General features: G+C 39.9%; 1 protein-coding gene across 2 annotated transcripts in view; it reads left to right on the plus strand.

Annotated features, from left to right (window-relative positions):
- The window catches only part of kcnq1.1 (potassium voltage-gated channel, KQT-like subfamily, member 1.1), a 108,796-nt gene that overhangs the window by 19,474 nt on the left and 68,670 nt on the right, over positions 1-20,652 (plus strand). For both annotated transcript variants that reach the window (XM_074667029.1, XM_074667030.1), the window contains exons 2-4: positions 1,937-2,027; positions 18,975-19,101; positions 19,587-19,665. In XM_074667029.1, the coding sequence (XP_074523130.1) occupies positions 1,937-2,027; positions 18,975-19,101; positions 19,587-19,665 (297 nt within the window). The remainder of the gene's footprint in view (positions 1-1,936; positions 2,028-18,974; positions 19,102-19,586; positions 19,666-20,652) is intronic.

The raw sequence follows: 20,652 nt of genomic DNA on the forward strand, positions 1-20,652 counted from the left end.
AGAGCATGGAGGCTCGGTTGATCTTTTTCCTTCTTTATCTAGTGCTTGATTATTGTTATCACTTTTTGTTCACGACGCTGAGCCGCTGTAGCATACTCTGCTAACAGTGATGAACCTTAAGGAGACATGTTAGGCAGCATGGACCATATGGGGACACTGTGTAGAGGCATGCATGGACAAAACATTTCCATAATCTCCAACAGGTAAAAAGGTGGCAGGAATGAGACGCTTTTTTACATTCAAAGAAAAACACAACTTGTTTTTGAAATAAAAACCCAGCTTTAGCCTCCATTTTTTTTACAAGACCCAGTACATGTGGTCTAAAATTCACGAGTCATCAATCAATATACCGAGGTATTTATAACAGTCTACAACAATCAGTGCCCTTAAGGACTGGATGACTCACTGGAAATGATCATTCATGACTTTGTTTTATTCCATCTGGAAAATTGTTATTCAACTCTTACAGTAAGTCCTCCCTCCACCGTTTTCAGTTGGTCCAGAAAGCCGCTGCAAGACTTGAGACCAAGTCCAGCTGGACGACTCACTTTACGCCAGTTTTAGCCTCCCTACATCGTCTTTTAGTCAATTTAAGGATTCATTTCAATATTCTTGTCTTTGTGTTCAGCGCTCTCCATGGTTAGGCTCCTGAGTATATTGCTCATGGTGTGTTCAGATGAAGTTACTCCTTATCTTGTCTTGATGCTAGGTTTCTGTTAATAAAATATTAACATTAACGGGTCTAAGACCTGTTAGCCCAGGTCTTCTGACCAGGGCTTGCTGGTTTTTCCTCAAGCCATCTAGAGACTAAAGGAGACTGTGTGACTGAGAAAGTGGTGGCTCGAACTTTGTGAAACGATGTTCCTGTAAATATTTGTTCAGCTGTCTCTGTGGTCATCATTCTTAAAAAGCTTTTAAAGACACATTTATTTAAGCAGGCCTTTGACTCCCCCTTTACAAATCAATGTTTGATGATTCTGTCTGTGTCTTTTATTGATTGACATTTTTAATGTGTTTTTGTTCTTTTCTTTTGCTGTTATGATCGAAGTTTTATATTTTTCCTGTGAAGCACTTTGTGGTTCTTCTCTCTGAAAGGTGCAATATTAAAGCTCCCATATCCTGCTCCTTTTCTGCAGTTTAATCTGGATCATTGATGTCTTCATGAAATGGTAGTAACATGTTTTGGTCCAAAAAGCCAATAAATCAAGCACAGCAGCATTGTTTCCAGGCTCTCATAGCCCCTCTGTTCAGAACGCTCTCATTTAGTGGGCGTGGCCTTCATATGTAAATGAGCCACCGCTGATACCGCCCCGCTCTTCCACGTCACTGAGAGCGGCGCCACGAGCTCTGAGTGCACAATGTTTAGAAAACAGCGAAGCTCGTTTACCGTAACATTACAGGCTAAAACAACAGGCTAACTGCAGCTAAAGTTAGCATCCTGAAGCTAACACAGAGACAGGGGGGACACTGAGGAAAAGCTCTTCCATCTGCTCCACAGCACACAGCATTTAAAATACTCACATTTCCAGGGTCCCAGGATGGTTGGAGGATGGTTGGTAATGCGCCTGGATTCAGGACCAGTCTATTGGCTAGCCCTCTGTTGGACTGTCCAAAGTTGGAAAAGCAGTCGGCCGTGAAGTGACTAGCACACACATACACAGTTTTACTGAGTGTAGCTGGAACATTTCCTGATAAATGAACTCTAGACACTTAGTCTGTCTTCTTCCGAGATGGGAAGCTTGAGCATGGATCTATGTGGCTGTTTACAGCCAAAAATAGAGCAGCGATGGAGAGGGGAGTGGGTGGGGAGAGAGTGCGGGGGTATCTGCTCTGGTGGACCAATCAGGTCAGACTTGCTCCTGATTTGTCAAAAAAGGGAATAGCTGACGTCGGCATTTAAATAAATCATATCCTTTTCTTTTTTTCTCTCCTCCAGGTTCCTTATCGTTCTGGCCTGTCTGATCCTCAGCGTTTTGTCCACCATCCATGAGTACCATGAGCTGGCTTACGAGACGCTCTTCTGGGTGGTGAGTGTTGCATTTGATGAAATTGAAAAGGGATTAACAGTAAAAGCATTGTTTTGCCTCTTATTTGTATCATTGTCCAAGTGGATCAGAGATGATGAGAGGATTTAGATTACAACCCAAACATCCCACTGGGAGTTTCCGGTCCCTGTTGGAGGATCGTAACGCACAGCGGAGCAGAGTCAGACTCATGGAGGTCTCGCTGTGGAGGAACGGGAGGCTTCAGAGCCTTAAGGCCTGCAGGATTGGTGGTTGGTGAGGTCATTTCAGAGGTTTTCAGTCAAAGGGGAGTCGGCACACTCCTGACAGGAGTAACTTTCACTGCACAGAGGGCTAGGATTACACAAAGATAACACCAGCTGGTACACATCACCCTCTGACCAATCAGCATCCTTGATCTTAAAGGTCACGGTGAGCTGACTGAGGGGAGGAGTGCGAGTCAGAGTCCAGACTTTTCCTTTATGTTTGTTTTTTCATTCATTGAGAGATTTGTGCAGCGGAGACCGAGCGGAGCTCTGCAGCCCGGATCTCGTTTCTCTCCAAAGATACAAAAGCAGCACGCTCACTGCTTTATGTAATATGAAATATAAACAGCTTTTATCATCATGTTGTTGCATTCAGATACTCTATATATTATTTATTTTACACAGTCTGGGCTGCTGTAAGGAGATTACTAAGCCTTTGTAAACATCCCCAAAAAAACCATCTGAGTCAGGCCTGTTTTATTATCAAAGTCTGATGGAGCTCTTATTATTTAAGGCATTGTGGTCTTTCTTTCTTTTTTTCTGGATGTTTTTCCTACATTTTGTCTTTTAGTTCACTTTATATATGTTTCATTCTTTCTCTTAATGTAGTTTTCTTCATATTGAAACCCCTTTCTGTTGTCGGCTGCTGGCCATCAAACCTTTCAGTGCCTCTCCCTGAGGGTCAGACACCGTCACAGATCCAGCTGTGGATTGTAAGAGCAGTATTGTAGCCGTTCGATACTCTGCAGTAACTTTATGTTCAAAGTAATTCTAATTTTTTTAAGGCAGCTGTGGTATTTCGATTTAAGAGCTCTGCAAGGACAATCCGTTCGGTGTTGGTGGCAGTGAATCTGTTGCTTTTCCTGGATAACAAGTCTGTTTCCCATGAGATAGGCTAGGCTAACCCTTATTTTGAAGTAAACTAATAGAGATCAGATCATATTTTTAACTCTACTTTTCTTTTTAAAAACAACTTCTTGCTGAATGCAATGTGACAAAGTAATGTATTTATTTATAGTTGGGTAGCGCTTTCTGAAGCATGACAACAAACCCATACAGTTTGGTTCAGCTGAGTCTGATCCTATTTGCATTTCCACAGCCAACTGTGCCCCCTAAGCCATACGCAGATAGCCGCATCAGTTACATAAAGCACGACGCCATAGCAGCACGACACAGTGTACTCCGCTAAAAATCCAATGAAGAAGAGACCAAGGGAACAAAGAGCAATAACAGAAGACATCCAGAAATTCATCTTCTTTGTGATTTCCATGTAGCTCTTTGAAACTAAGAACAATCAGCCTTTGTTTCAGAGAGGGCTGTGAGCCACCAGGAGGAATACAGCAGCCACTGTCACACAGGAAGTGACCATTCTTTCGACCAATCAATGGACTGCAGTGTTGTAGCTCCACCTTCTGGGGTTGGATCGGTTCAGTTTGGCACCCCAACAGAAGAGTCCCAAAAGTGGGACGGTACATCTTGGTTATCTGGGGATCTGTCCTGGGATTAGAATATGGAAATGTAACAAAATGCGTGCCGCACTGAGACAAACTGAACTGAACCACTTGGTGGAAACAGGGCTTGTAGCCTCCTGACTACCAGGAAAAAAATATTGTCCAATCACAAAGATTTTAAGATTCCCTAATCTTTGTGAGGTTATGAGAATACTGAACACATTTTTTTTTTTTGAAAAAAAGTTTTTTATATTTCAGATATTATGTATATCACTAGTATATTACAATGCTAAAATACAGTAAAAATTATTCAGACAATGTTCAAATGTGTTGTTAAGAGTTCCATATAAAATATGCCACCAAAATTTCAAGTGAAAATTTGCTTATTAAAAAGTTTTATACACTTACTTTTCCTCTTCCCATAAATTGCACTTCCACTGATGGATGCCATTTTCCTTAATGAAAAAGAGAAAGGTACCAAAGCCCCACCCCTTCACATTTGGAACTACTGGTGGTCAGGAGGTTAGGGTTCCTCACAGCCCTGTCCTACCAGAGCTCATCTACCAACTCCAACCTCACCAAGCAGAGCTAACGTAACCTCACTCTTCATTTTATTGATAGACTCTCAAGTTTGAACAAACCACTGCAGAATAACTGCTGACTGTGGGTCAGTTTAACCCTTTCAACCTTTAGCTCGTGCTCTGTCTCTCTCCTGTTTATCTTTCTTCTGCTCTTCTGTCCTTTTACTATCAGACAGTCCAGCTCTAGTGTCCAACATTACTACAAAATAAATCCAAGAAATCTTTTGCTTCAGGAAGGACAGATCTTGCTGCTCACTCCTGAACCTTGCAGACTGTGTCATCTACAGGTCTTTCAGACTACTTGCCATAAAAGGGGCTGCATCAGAAATAACCAGTTGAGGCACTGATTATCACCTTTTTTTTCTTTTAAGTTATTTTGTTGGGCTTTTTCTAGATAGAGTGAGAAAGAGTTGGAGAGCATGGATCGAACTGTTTCAGTATCACAAATAAACTCCACACAGGGCCTTTAACACATACTTGAACACGTTATATAAACAGATAAATATTGACCGTTTTAGTTCGGATATGTGTGGGGATGGGACTGAATTAGGTACTTTTATAGATACTGACTGAACTCCATCTGTAGTATCAAGTACAAATTCAGATCGGATCAAATGTTCCATGTTTAGGTACCTAAATGCATCCTTGTGACTGTCAGGGAGTGTAAGAGTAGGCGGTTTTCCATGCTGGACATGAACGCAGCATTGCAAGTTTATACACTGGGAAATAAATGTGTTAAACTGAAACACTTTGAGATTTTATTATTAAAGAAATTAATATTTATTACCACATAAACACACAAAAGAAGCAGAAATTGGTACCGTTGAGTACTGATACCGATTGTCATGTACCGAGCATTGTTTCCAAAGTGAAAGGTTTGCCTCCCCTTTTGGCTCGCAGCACTCTAATTTCCAAGCTTCATCTGAAGAGTTTTTTGGAGTATTTGGAGCGTGTTTGGTGTCTCTGACTTTTCGTGTGTTTTTAAAAATGGATCTCTTCCACACTTGCAGCTCATTTCTCCAAATGAACTTTGTTTTGGCTGAGGCTCGTCAGCTCTTATCAGCTTCAGTCGATTAATTATACAAAATAAAGAAAATGTCTCGTTTATTTTAACACACTCAGAAAAAACCGTTCGACTTTCCCAGACAGCCAGCTTCACAGGACAGCTGAGCATGATCTCTTTTTGTTGGGTTGGTCATCGGAGCCGAAGGCGAGGTACAGGCCTCAGGGCAGACAAGAAATGATCTCTGACTGAGCTCAGAAAGTCTGGAAAGTTGATGCTGTGAGGATTGGGTACGGGGCTTACAAGTTTGCTCACGAACATGTTCAAAAGTTTTTCCCAGCTCTTTAAATCATTAAATCCAACGTGTTTTTATCAACTTCCCTCGCTCCAATCTGCATCTCTGTGCACTCTGTGGCTGCGCGGTGCATCTTTGTGTGGAGCCGTTTGAGGTCTGCAGGGAAAAGGTTTTGAAAAGTTAAATAAGGTGACATCAATGACCAAATAGCTCTGCACTCTTTTAAGTCCTGGGTCTGTTTTCCCTCAAAGGTCAGAGCTACTGAGCTGATGCTCTGTTGTTGTGAATTTTTAAATCAGAGTTCAAAAGTTTTCCTCCAACAAATGCCCACATGAGAGTCGGTCCAGACGGCATCTCTGAATTTATTTGCAGTTTTGTGACATAGTTTCAAAGACCAGAGCCTGTATTCATGTCCACAAGCCTTCTTCACTGAAACTGAACCACTCTCCTTGAAGTTCTTGATAATTGGATAAATGTTTGATTGGGACGCTGTCTTACAAGCACCAATGTCCTTACCTGTGAAACCCTTTTGATGCAATGATGACTGGAAGTATTCTTTGGAGTGGATCATTTCTTCGTATGGCTCATTTGTTGGTCATGGACACCAAACTGGTTTTGTCTTCAGTGATATTTTTACTACTTTTGCTCCTGTGTTTGTCTAGAGATCCTACATGTAACCATGGCTGCATTGTTTACATGTGAAATCAGCTGTTAGCGGCCTGTAGCATGTCAATGCTAACTGGTGCTAGGCCAGATGTTTCCCCACAAGGTGAGGAGAAGGAGGTGAGGATGACGTGCTGGTTCTCAGGTGTGAGCTAAGAAGTGACGACATGGACCTGTCCTTCCATCCATCGTTATTGGGAACGCAAGATATATCTCCAATAAAATGGACGAGCTAGCTGTACTAACCTAGCAACAGAGGGAATACCAGAAGGCAGAGTAGCATCATGTTATTCACAGACATGGCTAACGGAGCTAAAACCAGACACCAACGCCACATGTGAAGAGCTTCACCTGCTGTGAGCAGACAGGATCCAGGAGACAGAGACTGGACAGACTGCTGAAGAAGCTCAGTCCTGGACCCTGTGGAGGTGGAGGCTGGCTGACTGGACAATGATGGACAAGCTGTCAGCATCTATTTTCTTATGGAGCTTTTAGCACTTTCATTACACTTTCTTACTTTTGTTTTCTTGATTGATGCTGTGACTCCTCCTGAATTTTCCCTCGGGAATTAAGAGATACTCCCAAACTCTTGAAGTTTCTGGACGAACGGCTTCTCTGGCTCTGCCATTATTCCCGTATTTACTCGTTTCCCTCACCTACTCAGCCGCTCCTTCGCTAAGCTGATCTGTTTACATGTAACCCATACAGCCCCACAGCCCAGATAATCTACACTCCAGTCCAGCAGGTGGCAGTAATGCACCTTAGATAGTTGCTAACCGCTATATAATCGGACAAAAAGGAAGAAGACAAAGAAACTGAAGAGAAACTAATACAGTAATGATGCAGCACAGAGCACCGATTATGGAAAAAACGCTGTTGACTTTTTTTATTAATCGACTTTTATTGATTCGTCGTTGCAGCCCTGAAGTGCCATAGTTTGTGTTTTAAGGTCATCTTTGATGGGAAGGATTGAATTGGCAGTTATTTGCGATTTATCTGATGACTCATCACATTGAAGACTTAATCAGGTCTAATGGTCCTGTTTGTTTAATGACTGACTGCGCGTCCAGGCCCTGATACACCGAGTTTTCAGTTTGTCTAACAAGAAGTGTCTCAAACGTTGAATCCAGCAAACAGATGAAGATCTCTGTGATATTTTCAATTTTGATGAATTTGCTCCCCCTGATCTCATGAGGCATCAAACACAAAGACGGAGAGAAATGAATTCAGACATTGATCGGAGCAACAATGAGAGAGAGTTTTAACAAGGAGAGAAAATTTGCTTTGACACCAAATCCGATACGTCTCAGATTAGTTTTGCACGTTTGCAGAGAATACGACTTGTTTCCCTGCATGTTAAGTTCCTTGTTCTCTCCAAACACACTTTATCAAAGAAAAGTGGTCATAGCATCTGAATCCCTAACTCTCCTCGTAATTACACACTCGTTATCAGTATCTTGTGAGGGAAGATAAAGAACGCAGCCTTAAACCATGAAATGATCACAGTGTTTGTTTACAGAAAACACCAGCGCAGTGTGTCTCTAATGATGCTGATCAGCGGCCCGTGACCCACATGTGTCTGACAGATACGAGTCCAGCGATGGAGATTTGAAAGAGAGTGAATCTGGAGAGCAGGATCCACCTTGTTTTTTTAATAACAGCTCTGTTTGTGTTTGTTGATACAGCCCGCAGCCTTTTCTCCTGATCCCATCTTCTCCTTTGACTCTCACCATCTGCTCAGTTTCTCTCTGTTCCTCTCTGTTGTTGGCTCACATCTGCACGCAGGCCTGATTCTGATATATGAAGTAGTTACAGGAGGAGTTTTGTTCCCGTCCTATGTCGGACAACTCATTTAAATAAATGATGATGCTCATAAAACAATGCAGCAAATAGACGTTGAGTCATTGTGCTGTTCCTTCGGATGGCACCTGCTGTTCACTGAGTAAGCGTGTTTAATAAAGCGCTGAATCAATCGAGGAGTAAACAAAGATGTTAACCTCGTTTCTATATGTTTTTTGATTGATTACGTTCTGAGACAGTCAGCGTTGTGATTCTGAGCAATCTGCTAATACAACAAATATCACTCCACGGTTTCTGTTACTTGAAAAGCAATTTCATCAGTTTATTGACTTACCCGCTGCCTCACAAAAAAACAATTTAGGGACTCTTTAGCCGAGGAACAAAGACTTTTTTTCTGCAAACTTTTTCAGGCTGCCCCGCTGGCCTTAGAGGTCGAAGACTTCTCCTTTGAAATCAATAGTAAATGGGATAAACTTAACCCCAAGACATCGGCTGCTGAGTGCAGGAACTCTTTGGGTGCTGGGTGAGTCACTCAAGCTCAAATAAAAGTGAAACCAGCAGAAAAAGGATGAAAAGGACCTGAGGGTTTCTGATAGAGGAGGATTGAAGCGTGCTGCATGTGACTGGTTCACCTTGGTCAAGGATAATAGGATGCCACGGTGGTGGTGTGTCAGGAGCTGGCAGAGCAGAATGGCAAATCCTACGAGTTCATTATTGGATTCGTGTAGATTTAAGGCCTCAAATTCACCCGTATGAGTCAGACATGTGATTAAAACATGAATAAACACACAAATATTTTCAAATATATAATTTGCGCCCCATCTCCGAGCCCACCCCCCATGGATATTTAATCTCCTTATTCTTCTCCTCACAGATAATGAATAATTAATATTTGCTATGCTTCTAAACCCTCAAAAATCTCCAACATTCATCTTCCGCAGCCTTCGTTCCCAAAGGGCCTGTTTTGTACTTTGTGCTCGCTGCTTTAGAGATTTGCTCTGACCCTGCTCCTCTTTCATTCCCTCCTCCTCCATCACAGAAACAGCTTCTTTGTTGTCTTTCTTTTCTTCCTGCACATTCAAGGTTAACACAGACCACTCGCTTCTCCTGCTCTGAGATGCAGCAGTGGCGGACAGGGTTTGGAGTGGTGGTGTGCTGGGCCAGAGGCTCGGCGCTTTGCCCAAAGGATCCTGGTTCTCTTGAGGTCTGAGCGTTTCGGATCCTTTGAACTTTTAGCAAGTAGAGTGTCATCTCATGTCATGCTGCAGTAAAAAGCAGAATAATTTCTCTCTCCTTGTGTTTCTACTGACCGACCATCCAAAGTGTGATAAGCAAAAAGGCTTTGAAAATGTTTCAGGTCTTACCTGGTATCAGGTGTTTTGTTACTAGCTGGGTAACTTCCATCAACAGCACATCCATCCCATGGGGTTCCTCAGGGTTCAGTTCTGGGTCCTGCTCCCTTTTTCCATTCACATGCTCCTCCTTTGTAGTTCCATTCATAATAATGTTAGGTATCATGGCTATGCAGATGGCACACATCTTTACAACACATTATTATTTATTCTATTTATCTTATTATTAATTAATTTATTTATTTATTTATTTTGTTCTTATTATGAATAATAATCGATACAAGAAAAAAATAGAAGATCCCAAAACTGAATGAAAAGGAGCAGAAAGAAGAAAAACTTTTATTGTATCTGCCCCTACTTTCAAAACAAAACAGCCGCAGGCAAACATGTCCTTTAAAATTTCATTCTTCTTTAAAAAAAAAAAAAGAAAAGAAAGAAAAAAGGAAAAAGGAAAAAAAAGGAAAAAAAACATTAAACCCTGAAAGCCTGAGCCATCAAAAAGTTGCCAGAAAGTTCTATTTTACTTCAGTAAAAATGTTAATCAATGTGTATTCTTTTAATGCAGAAAATACTTATTCTCAATAAATGAGGAACAATTCGTGTTATTCTTACCATAACTTCTCTAAAATTAGCAAAGATTTTCCTGAAAAAATGTGAAGATCCTTTATTCATTAAGGAAACTATCATGTTGATGTGATAGAAACTCATGTGTCCAATATAATCTGAATGGATGAATGAATGAATGCTTTATTTCGAGCGTGAACATAATACAATAAGAAAAAAAAAAAAAAAAGAAAATCAACAAGGAAAAAAACAAATGAAAACACAAAAAATAAATAATAATAGAGAAAGAAATACAAAAAAAGTAAACCAAAACAAAACAACCAGGGAAAATAAAACAGAAGCAAGAAAAAGAACTCACCCCAAAATTTAAACAATTTTGGCATGTTAGAAAAGGAGTGACATGTTTGGTACTTATGGGCTTTAAAGATAGAGTCTGCAGGATTTCCCTTAGAAAATAAAAAGTCAACTTTTATCTTTTCTCTGTGCCACTACACACGTGTGTCAGTGTCTGTGTCTGCCTCAACCCCTTCCTCTGCCTGGATGTTGATGTTTTGGTTGTATGGGCATGTTTCTTGGTGGAGAGTAAAAATGATTAACCAGCCAATCACAAAGTGCGCACTTGATTCTGTGTGTCCATGGTCGCGAGTGGAAGCTATTTAGAGCAGCTACGATAGTGGACATAGCACAGAGGAAGAAAAAAAGAAAAATGAAACCAAACGCCAAACAAAGCTTTTTCCTAAATGAGGGCGAAGCTTGGCCCGACTTTCCGCAACTTGGAGAGCAACACAGGGCAAACAGCGACATGAGCTTTCGGCTGACCAGGTATGTGTCAAGTACCCATGATTAGCCTGTGCTAACATGCTAAGTCAGGAGCACAGCTCTCAAGTCTCTCCCATGGAGAAACATGATGCTACAGGTGGTTTCTGGGCTAGTGAAGGTGTTCACGTAGCTTCAGTCAGAGGCAGTGGGTGTGTGCTGCCGCTGGCACTGAGCCAAAGAGGAGGAGCCACTTCAAATTTTGTATGTGCTAACAAGTAACTAAAATTCCTGTTAACCCTACCTTTATAATGACAAATAATTTAATATCTAACTTTCTCAAATTGATAAAATAGTAATAATAATAAACTTTATTTCTATAGTACTTTTCAAAACAGAGTTACAGAGTGCTTTATATCGTGATGCTACAGGTGGTTGCTGGGCTAGTGAGTGTGCTCACAAAGCTTCAGTTAGAGGCTGTGGGTGTGTGCTGCCGCTGGCACTGAGCCCAAGAGGAGGAGCCCAGTTTGAATGTTGTGTTTACTAACAGGTAATGAAAATTCCTGCAGACCCTACCTTTAAAATGACGACCAATCTGGTATTAAAGTCTCTAAAATTGACAAAATAATAATAATAATACACTTTATGTTTTACGTCATAAAAACAACCAGTAAACAAAATATAAAAGGAGAAGTAAAAGAGAGGTAAGGGAGAAATGTGAGGAAAAATATGGAAAAAAGACTAAGACCTACCAAAAATTAAAGGAAGGAAAACATTCGTAAAAATAAAAACATTACAATATTAAAACATTTTTTTTTAAAAAAGGACAAAGAATTTAAAATACTGCCCATTATACTTTCCAAGAAAAAAAAATTAAAATTAAAAAATCAAATAATAAATTAATAAAAAATAAAAATTACTTACTTACTAAAAATAAGTAAAAGCACATCTATAAAAGTGTGTCTTTAAAAGACTATTAAAAGAAATGAAATGTTGGGTGGCAAAAAAACAACAACAGAATTTTTATCTTATTTTATTTTTTTGTTCCTCCCATCCCAAAAAGATCCAATCATTTCTAACCCTGGTAATTTGGTAAATCATATTTACTTCCTTATATATTTTATTATTATTATTATTATTATTATTATTATTATTATTATTATTATTATTATTATTATTGACTACCATGAAACACGTTACCAGTATGGAAAAGTCTTGATGATTTATTACTTTTTATTATAGAGGGATATTTACACAATACAATCAAATATTAATGACAGAGACATGTCACTTTAATAGTCACTCTTGTCCACCAATTCCACAAACTGTGATTTAAATATTCAGTCTCCATCTCTCTGCATTCACACACCACCCTCCCCTGCCTTGACAGAAACTTTCTACTTAAGGGCTCCAGGAAGAATGTGACATTAAAGTGCACTTTAACACTCTCTGATGTATTAACACCTGCAGACAATGTCGGAGGTGTTCACGAACGCTGTGTGTGTGCGAGAGGCTCTAACCGCCATGAAGTCATTTAAAGATGCAAATGAGTTTATGGGAAATGTAGAATGAGGCTGGAGGCAGAGCAGTGATGGGAAGTGGAGAATGAAGGTGGGACGAAATGAGAGCCGAGAGCCGGGTTGACAAAGCGAGGGTCAAATGAGGATCGATAGATAGAAGTGCAGAAAAATGTTGTGTAGAGGAGCGCGGGGAGTGAGACTCAGTGTGGGGGTGATGACAAGATGAGGTATCCTGGTTTTAGTGTCCCCCTTGTGGTTCGGGTAATGAGTAAGATGGAGGTGAGGAAGCACAGAGGAGAGGATTGGATGGCTGAGGGATGTGTGATGAAGAGGTGGTGAGACTCAGGCGTGGTTCTTCATTCTTTTCTTTCATAACGTTTCATTTCCAACCAGGTGTTTAAAAGACAAAGTGAAAAATGTATCACTGTAGTTATTAAACGCTAAAAATATCCATAATGAAGCCTCCATGTTGCCTAATGTGTTGTGTATTTATTCATTTGGAAAAATCAGATTAACAGCACAAACAGGTCCAGGGATAATTACTCTGGATCTGGATTTTCCTGCCCACTGACCACAGATGAGCGTACAGTATGTAGCTTATTCTGGCTGAACAGCTGTGCACGATCCCGATCAATTAAACAGCAAACGTAACTGAACCAAACTAAACAAAAATGCAGACGATTGGAGATTAACTCCACCAGAGTCATCCAGGGGGTGTGTCTAACATGAGCTTCCTTTGCAGCTCTCTAATTAGTGGATTTCAGGACACCTGGGCCCTGTGTGCTGCAGGTATTTAAACTCCTACACTGTCACTAACACACTCTTTCTGCCTCCCACGTTGCAGCCACACACACAGATTTTTAACTCTGCTCAGGTATGTTTGCCTAAATTTACCATTTGCTGTGTTTGCGTCTTCACACGTTTTCTTGGCTTACTTTAGACACTCACTTCTTCTTCTTCTTGACAGAAACCTGGACTTTGGTGAGAGTCGATACTGATACTGATCTAATCTGACACCGGTATTAACTGCAGGTTTTTCTAACTTTGTAAACCAAAATGAAATGAGATATATTCAAACTGACCAACGTTATTGAAGCGATCTTAAATCTTTGGTCAGTAAACTTCCAATACTAACACTAACCACAGTTTAACTGTAAACCTCAGTGGAGAATAAGTGAGAAATTAAACTTTAACTTGCACATAAAAACTAAAAAAACAAAAACAAAACAAACTCCTCGCTGATGAGCTGCTGTAGTTATCTACCTCCATGATATTTCATGATATGAACACACTCACTAGCCCAGCAACCACCTAGCAGCATCGCATTTTGTACGAAGAAGAGACTCAAGAGCCGTGCACCTGACTTAGCATGTTAGTACAAGCTAACCATGGGTACTTGACACATACCTGGTTGGCAGAAAGCTAACTTACGTCACTTTGTCCTGTGCTGCTCTTCAAGTTCCTGAAAGTCAAACCAAGCTTCGCCCTTGTTTAGGAAAAAGATTTATCTGTTTGGTATTTTGTTTAACTTTGGTTGTTTTTCTTCCTCAGTGCTACATCGGCTATCATAGCTGCTCTGATTAGCTTCTTCCACTCGCTATTATCAACATTAAGTCTCTTGTGCACGGGGCACACTATGATCGGCTGATTTAAATGCACTTACTCTCCACCAAGAAACATCCCCAAACAACCAAAATACCAACATCCAGGCAGAGGAGGGGGTTGAGGCAGACACAGACACTGACACAGATGTATAGAGGCCGAGAGGAGACGATTGAGCAGGATTGTTTTTCTTTAGGAAAGTCCTGTAGACTCTACCTTTAAAGCCTATAGTGCTAGGGATAGATTCCAAGTTAAGTGCTTTTATGGGTACTGACCAAATTCTGTTAAAAGTATCGTTTCACGAAAAAATCAAAAGGTTCCATGTTTAGGTACCTAAATGCATCCTTGTGACTGAAGGAGTAATTTTCAATGCTGGACATGAACACAGCATTGCACGTTTATACACTGAAGAACAAATATGTTAAATTGAAAAATAACATATATTTTGTTTTTAAAGAAATTGATTTTTTTTTTTACCACAAAAACACAAAACAGTACCAAAATTTGGTACCATTGAGTACCAGTACCAATTGCCAGGTACGGGGTACTGGTTCTGTATTGTTTCAAATGTGAAAGGTACCCATCCCTATATAGTGCCAAACAAATTTTATTGGATGTATGAGTTTCAAATACCTCTGTTTCATCAACATGATGCATGTTAATGTTTGAAAAAAAAAAAAAGTATCTCACCTTTTTTTTTTTTAGGAAAATATTTTCTAATTTTAGAGAAGATGCAGTAAGAATAATAGGAATTGTTCTTAAATTTATTTAAAATAAGTATTTCTTGCTTTAAAAGAATACACATTTATTTACATTTTTCTTAAAGCATTGGATTTTGTTAAAAGGGTTGATAAACATGATGCAATATTTTTGTGGATTTTGTTAAAAGGGTTGATAAACATCTTCGTTTTAAAAAAGAAAGAAAGAATGTTCTGGCAACTTTTTGATGGGTCAGGCTTTTTCGGGGTTAAATGTGTTGTGAAGTTGCGTGTCATCTGTCATCAGCCATGATAACTGACATAATAATGAATGGAACCACCAAGGGAGAGCATGTGAATGAAAAAAAGGAAGCAGGACCCAGAACTGAACCCTGAGGAACCCCATGGGATAGATGTGCTGTTGATGGAAGTTACCCAGCTAGTGACAAAACACCTGATACCTGGTGAGACCTGGACCTTTACTTATCACATCGAAGGGACAGTGACCCAGAAAAGACACCTTAATGTTTGACTAATCCAGGACTCTTTTCCTCACAAAGACAAGAGGTGAAACAGCAGATTTCACACTAACAGTCTAAAAGGTGCATGTGTGAAAGATAAGTCAGGACGTGTGAATCCAGGTGTTAAAGACGGTCAGGCAGTAGAAACACAAGGAGAGAACAATTATCCTGCTTTTTATTGCAGCATGACATGAGATGACACTCTACGTACTAAATTTAATTTTTTTATGGGAAACCCTGCAGACTCTACCTTCAGATTGTTTTTGTAATCTTGTTTAGTTTTCTCTGTCCTTGGCCTCATTCCCTCAACACCAAGTGGATTCCTCCAGCCCGTCACATTTTTCTTCATGAGTGGAATTTCCTCACACGTCACTCTGCTTTTCCTTGAACTTTCTATTTTTCTGAAGAAGGATTTCTCTTCAGCGCTCCCTCAAAAGTCGAATGCGACAGATGATTCATGATTGTGGAAACTGTAGTTGACAATACAATCTAAACTCAATCTTCACTCTTTCGATTGCTCCAGAGTACCTCGACGCGTTCACACCGTCCTCTGCTTTAGTTTCATTCAGTCAGCTCTGGACTCAGTCGGCAGCTGAGCGTTAGAGCCAACAGCGTGTTTGAGGTCAGAATAATCTTTTCAAGCTCAGCCAAAACTTGTGATTCTCCCCCGTGGTGTGCTTTTGTATCTTTTACTGTTTTGTTAATGGGCTGAAATTTTGGATTGGTCATTTGTTTTTTCCTCCACGAAGAACAAATCCTCTCTGAATAAATTAATGAAACACAACGCCTGTGTATTCCCATCCAAAAAAGCAGTTTGACGTTTTATTAATCCAATTTTCATCTCCAACAACACGCTGTTTCCCATTCACCGACGTTTTAATCTCTGTTGCTGATGAAGACAAACACCTCCGTTAAACCCAGGCTGAAAATGTCTCCTGCTGTACAACATGCTACACATTTTCTGCCCGAATCCCCCCGCTGTGTTCCTCCCATCGTTCACAGCGAAAAGACGGTGTCACCATTAAAAACCCATGAAAGGCTATTGATTCACTCTCAGACAGCTTCATTTCCAAATGCTTGCCAATGATTAAGAGACGTGTGGAGGTAATTGCGTTCTCATTCACACAAGTTCATTTATTTCCACATGTTGGTGTAATTGTGCGCTGTAATTGATTTTTTGAATCTATCCGTCCTGGAGGAGTTCTGCAGGGAACTTGTGTGGAAATGAAACGGAGAAGCTTTAATTGAGAAGCTCTGATTGTGTGAGACGCATGTTTAGCGTTAGCCACATGCTGTTACAGCTCCTGTCAGTCATTGTTATAAGAAGTGAAAATGGAAACAAAACACAAGGGATGAAAAATGTGAGGGTTTGATGGGATAAATATGGAGCTGCACATAGCAGTTAATTAGTTAGACTTTGTACAGACACTGGGACCAAGAGGTGTTAGCATAGCTTCCCATTAGCACGACACCAGCTTGCTTTACAGAGTGAAATATTGCTTGAGGAAGGAAGCAGCGTCAAGACCTGGAATGTGACAATAATAAAAGTAACATCTGGAAAGAAAAGAGTAAAATTAGTTAAAATACTTTATTTGATCAAACACAATGGGATTTAAATAATTAGAATTGAGTAAATAAGTTTGCCCCCACTAGAGGGCAGAGTAACTGGAATGAAATAGAAATGTTTGAGTCCGGACTGTATGACTGCCGAGGTCAGCTTGTTTCAGGTCTGGACTGTTTTTCATGACTTACTACACTGAAAAAAGAAAAAAGTACCACTTAATTGAATTTTTTCAGTTGGTAACACCTAATTAAATGAAGTCCTTTGAAAGTAAGTTAATACGTTTAATTAACACAATTGACTAAGTCGAATGTACTTCATAATTATATTGTTCCCAAAATCAACGTTTGTGTCAATCCAGCTCAAAATTCTTGGTTGTTTCAACTCAATACTTTGCAAAACCTAAAAGTAGAAGAAAAGGGGTGGAGAGAAAATGCAGTGAGTATAAGACCTCACTGAACACTGATGTTTTGTGCATGGGTCAAGTCTGTGTCATGCTCCACAGCATTGATGGGCTGGCTAGCTGTCTGTGCTCCACAGCACGGACCAGAGGGCCTGCTGGCATTCTGTGCTCCACTTATAAACTCAGTTTCAAAGAACTTAATTCATTTAAGTGTTACCAATTCAAACAATCCAATTAAGTTGGTTGGGTGTTATCAAACCTTTTAGAGCAGGGGTAGGCAACCGAGGGCACAGGTGCCAGAGCTGGCACACGAGGCTATTTATGTTGGCACGGAGAGAGTAATTACAATGAGACAGAGGACAAAATAAATAAATAAAACAGAAAATAAAACTATTGTTCTGTAGTCTATTTAAAATTTAACAAGAAACTGAGCACAGCATAACTGTTCTTGTGTAAAAAAAATTAACTAATAACTTTAAATAATACATTTAAAGAATTGACATTACAAGTGTGCAAATGTGTCTTGTAAATGCGTCACCGCAAATCTCTTGGGACGTCACTCTGCTAGCTCGCAATCACATTTATTTAGTGACAAAACAGCGTTAGCAAAGTTTGTGAAACAAAACAACACATTCAAAACTTTCTGTTTTGTTAAAAACCAGGCAAGCGAAGGAAGTTGTAGTATTTCTCACTGCATAACTAATCATGGAAAACCATTCAAAGAGTTTTTTCTATCAACCGTCAATGATTTTTTAAAGAAGTAAATCTTGGTACTTTGGGCATGGGTGTGTTTTTAAGTGGCACAAGTCATGGAAAAGGTTGCCTACTTTGTTTGGGGGGGGGTTTAAGCTTTTTATATTGTGTTTTTAACATGTTTAACATGTTTCACAGTGCTGTATAATCCAGTATAAAGCATAACAACAAAAATATTATGATCTAGACCACAGCTGTTCACATCATCATGACATTTATGGAAACTAAGTAAAAAAAATTTAATTTTTATGGTTTATTGGACTTTTTAGCAATTCATTCAGTGAGTCTGGACAAAAGTCTATACATTTTGTCAAAATGTGGATATATGAGTTGTACTGATGTATGGCAAAAGTTTTATGCAAGAAGTGACACTATAGCATGTAAAAATGTAAATATATGCTCAGCCAGACTTGGTATGTTAGGTCATAAAGGGTTAAATCCTTAAACATAAAGCTAGTTTTATCTTTGTGTACATTTCCTGTGAAGTTTTAGCGTTTATCTTTTACTCTATCTGTTAAAATGCACGAGTCTCTTCGTTAGCATCACCATTCAAACTAGTCCTTTTTAAGGATTTCCACACCAGTTTTTGTTTGGCCCTTGAAGTTGATAACTGGAAGGTTTCAATGTGTTTTCTTCTTCAGCTAGCTGGTATTGACTTGGTTAATGAGACAAAAACACCTGAATGAACCTCTTCAGCTGTGAATCAGTGTCTTTCAGACAGGCTTTGGCAGGTCTGCTGATCACACTTAACCTTGTTACTTTAGTAACTTTAAAACTAATTGCTTGAGTTAAAAAAAAAAGAAAATTATTCAGTAAATCAATTTAAAATGAAACCTGTGATTCTAAACGCCAAGAGGGCAGACGACTCCAAATACTTTCAAACTGTTTCAGGTGGTTCACATGTGAATGAATTAAACGATGAAAAACGGAGCCCTTGATGAGAACAAATCAATAATCCTTAATGAATTGCTCTGACAGGTTTAGCACTTATGAAAATGTGAGAGTAGTGCTGCTATAATTCAACAATATCACTTTAACACAGACCTTGCTCGTGTCTGAGCAGATGTTTGGGTGTTATCGCTGTAAAAAAAAATCTGCACAAGCATCTGAGGGTTGTTGTTTTGTTTTTTTTCTGCACCTGTTCTTCTTCCCTCATTTGTCTGCTCCTCTTCCCTCTAACAGGAGATCTTCCTCGTGGTGTTTTTTGGCGTGGAGTACCTTGTCCGCCTCTGGTCAGCAGGCTGCCGCAGTAAATATGTTGGCTTCTGGGGTCGGCTGCGCTTTGCCAGGAAGCCAATTTCTATAATAGGTGGGCACACTCACACACACACACACACACACGCTGAATTTCTGTATGCACGCAGACAAACAGACCTCTTCTCTCCACCCACTCACATTATTTAAACAATATCTGTGATATATCCTGAGCTTCACCCCGAAATGAAAAATCTCAGACAAATTCAGCATGAAATTAAACCGTCACTGCCGTGTTTTTCTACCTTTAGCTAATCATTGTTAAGACTGGATTCCTCTGTTAGATTTCTGTTTTTTTCTTCTGAATATGCAGGAATTAATATTTGCATTCAATAATATTTGGAAACCTTCTAACCTCAATAGAAAAAGAGATGAAAACCAGCGTTAATATCCAAATAAAGCAGCAGCCTCCCACTTTTTAATATCTGCACTATTTATTTTGACGTTTCCAAGCTGGTAACGAGAAGCAGCTTTCTCTGCTTCATATCCTTAAAGTGAACATCTGCGTGATGTGTTTTCTTCCTGTGTGTGTTTGTACAGATCTGATCGTGGTTGTTGCCTCAATCATCGTGCTGTCAGTGGGCTCCAAAGGTCAGGTCTTCGCCACCTCTGCTGTAAGGTGAGAAACACAGAGTGTGTAACACCATCACAGAGAGTGTGTGGGGGTGTTACTGCCTGTTTTTATGGTTTGGGTAGGCAGCACCACATCACCACATTATTTTAGACAACACTGGTTTTATTCCTTGCCAACTATTTCAAAACAAGAATCCTCTCCTGCACAAAGCTCGGTCCTCGAATGTTTCCTCGTCTTACCGAAGAGCTCACCTGACACGCTCTGAGCCCTGACCTTAGATACCTGCTCAACACCTTTCAGATGAATTAGCAAACTGCAATCCAGGTCCTAACACCTTCCTTACACTGAGGAGGCTGAAGTAGAGTCACAGGCAAGGCTGCTTTATTTCCCCATGAAAGCCTGAGAGTGAAAATGAGGAGAGCCTAGCAGCAGATGAATACCCGTGCTTATGGAGTGGACAGTGGCAATTTTTTTTGAGTCCCCCAGAGTTTAAAATACTGCACATATTCTTTACTCAAGGTGACATTTAGATACTTTGCAGATGAAAAGATTTTGGTAAATGTTGTAGAAATATATGAGCATCTTTACTGGAGTCAGAGAAAAAGAGAGCTGGCTTTAAAATGGACTCGTAGAATAAGTTTGAAGTCAGTCCCTGGCAGACTTTGACTATTTATCTATGAAAGTTAGGAAGCTAGGAAGTCTCAGTTTGGAGTTCAGGGTATTTATTATATTTATATTATTATATATTTTATATTTTCAAGTAATTAATGGACGTAGTCTCGCCAACGTCACCTGTCTGTTACTGAAATGGATTTTTGAAGCAGATCGGCTATCACAGCCATATTGGAAGTGGGGGGTTTCGAATACACTTTTAGGGTGCCCGTCAGTCAGGTGAGCTGAGCTGTGCCTCTGATTGGGTGAGCTCGCAATCTTACCATCCTCTAAACTGCCGAGGTAGAAAAAAAAATTCAGCACCATACAGTGTGTGCTGGAAGTGAAATTAGTGATTAGGCTGTAAATGTGTGTATTTCT

This window comes from Halichoeres trimaculatus, unplaced genomic scaffold, assembly GCF_033239565.1.
Source record: "Halichoeres trimaculatus isolate MK-OKI-2021-1 unplaced genomic scaffold, fHalTri1.1 fHalTri1_scaffold_3, whole genome shotgun sequence".
Classification (NCBI taxonomy): Eukaryota; Metazoa; Chordata; class Actinopteri; order Labriformes; family Labridae; genus Halichoeres; species Halichoeres trimaculatus.